Source organism: Cherax quadricarinatus, chromosome 38 (assembly GCF_038502225.1).
Source record: "Cherax quadricarinatus isolate ZL_2023a chromosome 38, ASM3850222v1, whole genome shotgun sequence".
In the NCBI taxonomy this organism is placed as follows: Eukaryota; Metazoa; Arthropoda; class Malacostraca; order Decapoda; family Parastacidae; genus Cherax; species Cherax quadricarinatus.
The window spans coordinates 17,875,815-17,885,321 of NC_091329.1; the positions used below are offsets into that span (position 1 = coordinate 17,875,815).

General features: G+C 39.9%; 1 protein-coding gene across 1 annotated transcript in view; it reads right to left on the reverse strand.

The window, feature by feature from the left end:
- LOC128692855 (uncharacterized) overlaps positions 1 to 8,328 on the reverse strand; it is a 34,103-nt gene extending 25,775 nt beyond the window's left edge. The window contains exon 1 of the mRNA XM_053782180.2: positions 8,166 to 8,328. Within this exon, the coding sequence (XP_053638155.2) occupies positions 8,166 to 8,235 (70 nt within the window). The 5' untranslated portion in view covers positions 8,236 to 8,328. The remainder of the gene's footprint in view (positions 1 to 8,165) is intronic.
- Between the last annotated feature and the right edge of the window lie 1,179 nt (positions 8,329 to 9,507).

Sequence of the window (9,507 nt, forward strand, 5' to 3'; positions counted from 1 at the left end):
CAAAGTGAGAGTTGTCACAGTTGCTTTTTGCTGATGATACTGTGCTTTTGGGAGATTCTGAAGAGAAGTTGCAGAGATAAGCGAAAACCACACCTAGCTATTCTGGGTGTGTGATTCTTGCAAGATTTGGTGGTCGTGTAGGATAGCGTCATGTGGTTCTCGCTCACCATGAGGCATGCGAAAACAACATGAGTTTGAGTCCTTGGCTAGTCGCAGTGTCGTTATTGACCATTACCACTTGTCTGTGGTTACAATAATATATATATATATATAATTGTAGGTAGTAGGTTGGTAGACAGCAACCACCCAGGGGGGTACTACCGTCCTGCCAAGTGAGTGTGAAACGCAAGCCTGTATTTGTTTTACATGATGGTAGGATTGCTGGTGTCTTTTTTCTGTCTCATAAACATGCAAGATTTCAGGTACGTCTTGCTACTTCTACATACACTTAGGTCACACTACACATACATGTACAAGCATATATATATACATACCCCTCTGGGTTTTCTTCTATTTTCTTTCTAGTTCTTGTTCTTGTTTATTTCCTCCTATCTCCATGGAGAAGTGGAACAGAATTCTTCCTCCGTAAGCCATGCGTATTGTAAGAGGCAACTAAAATGCCGGGAACAAGGGGCTAGTAACCTTTCTCCTGTATATATTACTAAATGTAAAAGGAGAAACTTTCGTTTTTCCTTGTGGGCCACCCCGCCTCGGTGGGATACGGCCAGTGTGTTGAAAGAAAGAAATATATATAATGTCGTGCAGAACAGGTAAAATTGGCCAATTAGCAAGAACTTATTTAAAATTAAGTCCTTTCTAAATTTTTCTCTAAAACGTTTAAAGATATTTTTGTCATTTATGTTAATGTAAAAATTAATAATTTTGTACGAAAAGCACCTTAGAAAACTTACCTAACCTTATTATAACAAGCGCAATCCAACAAGCCTAATCCAACTAAATATATTTTAGATAAGTTTACAATAATTTAATAAAAAAAACACATTGAAATATATTTTTTTCGTTGGATTTATAATGATTTTTGTGAAATTATTGCATGCACAAATTTTCGATTGCATGTGCTGTTTAAACCATAATCGCAAGGTTTACCAATTCGGCACGACATGTTTTGTGTTTATATATATATATATATATATATATATATATATATATATATATATATATATATATATATATATATATATATATATATATATATATATATAAACACATCGGCCGTTTCCCACCGAGGCAGGGTGACCCAAAAAGAAAGAAAAACCCAAAAAGAAAGAAGAAACTTTCATCATTCAACACTTTCACCATCATACATAATCACTGTCTTTGCAGAGGCGCTCAGATACGACAGTTTAGTAGTCCCTCCAAACTGCCAATATCCCAAACTCCTCCTTTAAAGTGCAGGGACTGTACTTCCCATTTCCATGACTCAAGCCTAGCTAACCAGTTTCCCTGAATCCCTTTACAAAATATTACCCTTCTCACACTCCAACAGCTCGTCAGGTCCCAAAAACCATTCGTCTCCATTCAGTCCTAACACGCTCACGAATGCTTGCTAGAAGTCCAAGCCCCTCGCCCACTAAACCTCCTTTACCCCCTCCCTCCAACCTTTTCGAGGACGGTCCTTACCCCGCCTTCCTTCCCCTACAGATTTATATGCTCTCCAAGTCATTCTACTTTGTTCCATTCTCTCTAAATGACCATGCCACCTCAACAAACCCTCTTCAATCCTCTGACTAATACCTTTACTTGCTCCATACCTTCTCCTAATTTCCATACTCCGAATTTTCTGCATAATATTTACACCACACATTGCCCTTAGACAGGACATCTCCACTGCCTCCAACCGTCTCCTCGCTGCTGCATTTACAACCCAAGCTTCACACCCATATAAGAGTGTTGGTACTACTATACTTTCATATATTCCCTTCTTTGCCTCCATAGATAACATTTTTTGCCTCCACATATACCTCAACACACCACTCACCTTTTTTTTCTTCATCAATTCTATGATTAACCTCATCCTTCATAAACCCATCCGCTGACACGTCAACTCCCAAATATCTGAAAACATTCACTTCTTCCATACTCCCTCTCTCCAATGTGATATCCAATTTTTCTTTATCTAAATCGTTTGATACTCTCAGCATCTTACTCTTATCTATGTTCACTTTAAACTTTCTATCTTTACACACACTCCCAGACTCATCCACTACTTTTACAACTTTTCTTGAGAATCTCCCAAAAGCACAGTATCATCAGCAAAAACTGACTGTGCCAACTCCCATTTTGCATTTGATTACCCATAATTTAATCCCACCCCTCTCCCGAACACCCTAGCATTTACTTCATTTACAACCCCATGCATAAGTATATTAAACAACCATGGTGACATTATACATCCCTGTCTAAGACCTACTTTTACTGGGAAGTATTCTCCCTCTCTTCTACACACCCTAACCTGAGCCTCACAATTCTCATAAAAATTCTTTACATCTGTCACATTGTTCCCTTATCCACTATCATACGCCTCTTCTAAAACTATAAATGCAATGACAACTTCCATACCTTTATCTAGGGAACGAATGGATTTATCAGTTAAAAACAGGATAGGAGAGTTAGTAGATGGGGAGCTGAAGTTATTGGGTATTTGGCGGGAATATTTTGAGGAATTTTTAAATGTCAACGACGAAAGGTAGGCGGTAATTTCATGTATTGGCCAGGGAGGCATACCATCTTTTGGGAGTGAAGAAGAGCAGGATGTGAGTGTGGGGGAGGTGCGTGAGGCATTACCTAGAATGAAAGGAGGTAAAGCAGCTGGAAATGACGGGATCATGAGAGAAATGTTAAAAGCAGGGGAAGATATAGTGTTGGAGTGGTTGGTATTTTTGTTTAATAAATTTATGAAAGAGGGGAAGGTACCTAGGGATTGGCAGAAAGCATGTATAGTTCCGTTATATAAAGGGAAGGGGGACAACAGAGATTGTAAAAATTATAGAGGAATAAGTTTACTGAGTATACCAGGAAAAGTGTATGGTAGGGTTATTATTGAAAGTTGAAAGAATTAGAGGCAAGACAGAATATAGGATTGCGGATGAGCAAGGAGGTTTTAGAGTTGGAAGGGGATGTGTAGATCGAGTGTTAACATTGAAGCATATATGTGAAAGTATTTAAATAAAGGTAGGGAAGTTTTCATTGCATTTATGGATTTAGAAAAGGAATATGATAAGAGTGGATAGGGGAGCAATGTGGCAATGTTGCGAGTATATGGAATAGGTAATAGGTTACTAAATGATGTAAAGAGTTTTTATGAGGATAGTGAGGCCCAGGTTAGGGTGTGTACAAGAGAGGGAGACTATTTCCCTAAAAAAGTAGGTCCTAGACAGGGATGTGTAATGTCACCATGGTTGTTTAATATATTAATACATGGGGCTGTAAAAGAAGTAAATGCTAGAGTGCTTGGGAGTGGGGTGGGATTAAATTATGGGGAATCAAATACAAAATGGGAATTGACACAGTTACTTTTTGCTGATGATACTGTGCTTATGGGAGATTCTAAAGAAAAGTTGCTAAGGTTAGTGGACGAGTTTGGGAGACTTTGTAAAGGTAGAAAGTGGAAAGTGAACATAGAAAAGAGTAAGGTGATGAGGGTATCAAATGATTTAGATAAAGAAAAATTGGATATCTAATAGGAGAGGAGCATGGAAGAAGTGAATGTTTTCATATATTTGGGAGCTGACATGTCGGCGGATGGCTTTTTGAAGGTTGAGGTTAACCATAGAATTGATGAAGGAAAAAAGGTGAGTGGTGTGTTGAGGTATTTGTGGAGACAAAAAACGTAATCTATGGAGACAAAGAAGGGAATGTATGAAAGTATAGTAGTACCAACACTCTTACATAGGTGTGAAGCTTGGGTTGTAAATGCTGCAGCGAGGAGGCGGTTGGAGACGGTGGAGATGTCCTGTCTAAGGGCAATGTGTGGTGTAAATATTATGCAGAGAATTCGGAGTGTGGAAATTAGGAGGTGTGGAGTTAATAAAAGTATTAGTCAGAGGGCTGAAGAGGGTTTGTTGAAGTTAGGTTAGGTTAGGTAAGGTTCGTCAGGAAACAGGACAAATGTTTAAGTGATTTGGTCATTTAGAGAGAATGGATCAAAGTAGAATGACATGGAGAGCGTATAAATCTGTAGGGGAAGGAAGGCGGGGTAGGGGTCGTCCTCGAAAAGGTTGGAAGGGGTAAGGAAGGTTTTGTGGGCGAGGGGCTTCCAGCAAGCGTGGGTGAGCGTGTTAGATAGGAGTGAATGGAGACGAGTGGTATTTGGGACATGACGAGCTGTTGGAGTTTGAGCAGGGTAATATTTAGTGAAGGGATTCAGGGAAACCAGTTATTTTTATATAACTGGACTTGAGTACTGCAGATGGGAAGTACAATACCTGCACTTTGAAGGAGGGGGTTTGGGGTATTGACAGTTTGGAGGGATATGTTGTATATCTTTATATATATATAAATATATGCTTCTAAGCTGTTGTGTTCTGAGCGCCTCTGCGAAAACGGCGATTACGTATGAGTGAGGTGAAAGATATGTTGTATATCTTTATATATATATAAATATATGCTTCTAAGCTGTTGTGTTCTGAGCGCCTCTGCGAAAACGGCGATTACGTATGAGTGAGGTGAAAGTGTTGAATAATGATGAAAGTATTTTATTTTTGGGGATTTTCTCTCCTTTTTGATTACCCTGCCTCGGTGGGAGACGGCCGACTTATGGAGAAATATATATATATATATATATATATATATATATATATATATATATATATATATATCGTACCTAACAAGCCGAACACGCCACAGAGGCCGAACTCCGTTAAAAATTGACTTTTCCAAAAAAAAAAAAAAAAAAAAAAAAAAAAATAAAATAAAATAAAATTATTACAGATTGATAGATAATTTTTTCCCATGACACTGTAATAAAATGTTTAACTTTACATTCAAACTAACTTAGAAACCTCCTATAACCTAACTTAAATTAATGTAATTTTTTAAGCGATACTATGCTATGTGTAGCATAGGTGAGTAAATTTATTAATGCTTCAGATAAATGAAATACATTTTTTTCTTTATGTTAAGATTGGTTTTCGCTGATTTGTGGCAAAAATATATATTCACTCTTCTAGTTCGGCAAAGAATACCTTTGTCGAATAGAACAAACTCGGTGATTCGGCTCAATCGGCTAGACATAAATTTAGGATCACTCTACCGGAAACGTCAGTGTTGGGGAAAGATGCAGTAGACGGAGTGGAGAGGGAAATTGATTTAATCAGTCCATCCTTCTAGGTGCAAGATGATTAGTCTCCAAGTACAGTGCAGCAGCAGTTAGCCAGAGGATATGTGCACTAAAATGAGGTGCAGCAGCTTGAAGATGACGTCACAGGTGAGCTGGGACCACTAATCGAAATAAGTTATACTCATCCTTTGTACCAAGATCATTGGCAGTGACAGAGGTCTCTGCACCGAAACGTATCCAATAAGAGTGTCCTAAGTGTGATTATGCACAGATGTTCTTTCTCCGATGGAATATATCCACCTCGCTGTGTATATTAGTGATGCATCGGATATCCGAATCCGCGGAACATCCGCACAATTTCTCACATCTGCATCCGCATCCACATCCGCAAAGCGAGTAAGACATCCTCATACACTTCCGCATCCGCGGATATCTATATTTTCACACAGGACACAGGTCTAGTGTATATATCCTGTCAGGGAGATCTTTCTTATCTATTGTCTCGTATCCTTGAGCAAACACATAATATATTTTTTTTTCTTTTCCGGTTCCCATCAATGTTATGTGAGCTATGTTATGTTGAGTGTTTTTCCTGCAGTTTTCATACTTCACACTTCTAAATAACCAAATTATAATTTGATTGCAAGACTTGATTTTACTTTTAAACTCTGTATATTTTAAACTATTTTTGAGTCCTACAACTTTAAGTGTACGCAATACACTTTATCGAATTATTTTACAGAATTAGTCAACATTTTCTCCCACCAAATACACTTTCCATCTGCATTATATAGGTTAGAGCGTGATCCGAGGAAAGTGTGGTCCTGCGTAACCTATAACCCTGCACTTTAACTCATGTAAAAGACATAGATAAATATTAAAATTCTCAAAATGTGGCGTAACTGCGACTCACCTTCCTTAACAGATCTAAGAAGTATTACTCAACTATACCAAGAGATACAGGAGTTGGATATCAACACATTTAAGAAGCCCAGAAACTTTCAAAAATTCCCAAGAGATGTAGTTAAATAAATTTTAGATGAACAGAAATTGGTTGGAAATCGGCCTTTTTTATTGATTAAATGGGTTTAAAGCCTATTAACTACCCGAGGGTCACTAAAGCTGCTTGTAGCCTATTCTCCACCAGTCCAGAATATAATTTAATCGCTGAAGTTTAATATATATTTGTCAGTGATTGTTTAATTTTTATTTATTTTTTTTTTTTTGATATTTTATAATTAATTTCCTATGAAAACTAGTGCAGTAAACTTTCCCCAAAACACTCCCACACAGAAACAGGTTTTAGGCTGTACGTCGTTCCAAAGTTTTAATTTGGGGGCTTTACCCCTCGAAGTAGGGGGGCGTATTTTTGTTGGCGTTAGAGTAACAATTTTTAAACTATTTTTTATACTGGTTTTAAAAACACACAAAAAAATTATTCCAGTTGAAATCGATCCTGTGAGGAGGAACGTGCCGAGGCTTTAGTCCTACTCTGCCTCCTGACAAGGTGAGTGTGTGGGCGATGAGATGCGAGTCCCCCACATCTGCCTCCTGACAAGGTGACTGTGTTGTCAATGAGATGCGAGTCCCCCACATCTGCCTCCTGACAAGGTGACTGTGTTGTCAATGAGATGCGAGTCCCCCACATCTGCCTCCTGACAAGGTGACTGTGTTGTCAATGAGATGCGAGTCCCCCACACCTGCCTCCTGACAAGGTGACTGTGTTGTCAATGAGATGCGAATCCCCCACACCTGCCTCCTGACAAGGTGACTGTGTTGTCAATGAGATGCGAGTCCCCCACACCTGCCTCCTGACAAGGTGACTGTGTTGTCAATGAGATGCGAGTCCCCCACATCTGCCTCCTGACAAGGTGACTATGTTGTCAATGAGATGCGAGTCCCCCACACCTGCCTCCTGACAAGGTGACTGTGTTGTCAATGAGATGCGAGTCCCCCACATCTGCCTCCTGACAAGGTGACTGTGTTGTCAATGAGATGCGAGTCCCCCACACCTGCCTCCTGACAAGGTGACTGTGTTGTCAATGAGATGCGAGTCCCCCACACCTGCCTCCTGACAAGGTGACTGTGTTGTCAGTGAGATGCGAGTCCCCCACACCTGCCTCCTGACAAGGTGACTGTGTTGTCAATGAGATGCGAGTCCCCCACACCTGCCTCCTGACAAGGTGACTGTGTTGTCAGTGAGATGCGAGTCCCCCACACCTGCCTCCTGACAAGGTGACTGTGTTGTCAGTGAGATGCGAGTCCCCCACACTTGTCTTCTAACTAGATGGGTTTGGGTGTGTGACTCCCCGAACACACCATGACACACAGTACACTCAACATGTATCTATATTTCACGGACTAATGCACCATGAAACACAGATTACATTCTGCATATATCCATATTTCAGGTACTAATACATCCTGTAAAACATCAAATATCACAAAAAAAACTCTCATAAATAGTTAAAAACTCATAAATGAAAACAGTAAACATATTTATAATATTTTTTTTCTTGATGAGAAAACTATTATACGTTTTTTTTAAATTTACAGAAAAATGTACAAAATGGTAAGTTTCACATTGTTATCTTAACGTTTTTGGTGCGCTTTAATTCTGTTAAATAATTATTTTTATTTTAAAATATTGGCATGAGCAAGCATGGCAGAGCTACGTCTAATGCACAGCTTAAATGATAAAATAAAACTGATCATTTGAGCGCCTACAATTCCCACAATCAATCCGTCCCTCATAACGAGTAAAATATTTCACCGTTGAAAGTTTGAAGGCGATCAGAAGCGGCATCCTCCCTTTATCGCACCCTCTTTCATGTATATTTTTCTACATTCATCACACGAGACTCACCTTTCGGCCAGCTGCAATGGCTTAGTCCAAGGACTACAGTCATTGTCACCAACACCCGTAGGAAATTCATGCTTTTTTCTAGCGTGTCTCTGTAGTAGGTAGAAAGACCTCCTGTGCCCTGTGTCTCCGATAATGCAGGGGTAAGTACTCCCCACACACCTACACTCAGGACTACCCGCTGCTTTCTGCCCAGTGTGCTCCTTATACGAGTGTGATAATTGTCATATCCTGTCGTCGTCTGACACTGTCGTCACATCCGTTCCTCCGTTTATCATGTTTGTTGAGTTCATTTGGCCAATTACAAAGAATGCAGCAAAAAAGGATGACTAATAGTTCAAGGGCAAGAAGAGATATAAATACCACCTGGAGTACCAATTGTGTCTAGATCCACATATGTATAATACATGTTGTAAAAGTGTTATGGTGATACCGTCAAGCTGAAGGTAAGAGACATCTTTGCAGTTATCAAGCTATTTATTAGGGAAACGTTCGCTATAGCTTCTTAATGACTGAAGACACTTGTGGAAGAACGATTCCTTAATAAATGTGTCTCATACATATCTCTCACTTACCAGTACACGACAGCATGATAACTCTTCAAGAGGACCAGCTTAGTTTCATTACATGCACTGTATTCATTAAATCTACGTTCTGTTACTATATGGGTGGTGTATTACCTGGAGTTTACCTGGAGAGAGTTCCGGGGGTCAACGCCCCCGCGGCCCGGTCTGTGACCAGGCCTCCTGGTGGATCAGAGCCTGATCAACCAGGCTGTTACTGCTGGCTGCACGCAAACCAACGTACGAGCCACAGTCCGGCTGGTCAGGAACCGACTTTAGGTGCTTGTCCAGTGCCAGCTTGAAGACTGCCAGGGGTCTGTTGGTAATCCCCCTTATGTATGCTGGGAGGCAGTTGAACAGTCTCGGGCCCCTGACACTTATTGTATGGTCTCTTAACGTGCTAGTGACACCCCTGCTTTTCATTGGGGGGATGTTGCCTGTGGTTTCTCCCGCTTCCGGTGGAAAATAATCATTAACGTGATCTGATTGCTATTTAGGCAATGTTGTTGTATGTCACTGGGCTTTTACAGCGAGAAAATGCAATTGGTGATTTTCGGATAAAATTATTCAAATTTTATGATTTATTGAAAGATACATTTACCCTATCTGGGTAGGATTTTTTAATTAAAATTCTTTTGTGTATAATAATTTATCTGTTCCAAAGTAACATGAAATAATATCATTCGTATGGTGCCAGTACAGCCAGGGAGAGCCTGGTCACAGATCGGGCCGTGGGGGCGTTCACTCCCGAAACCCGGGAAGGCCCACATTATATAAAGTAA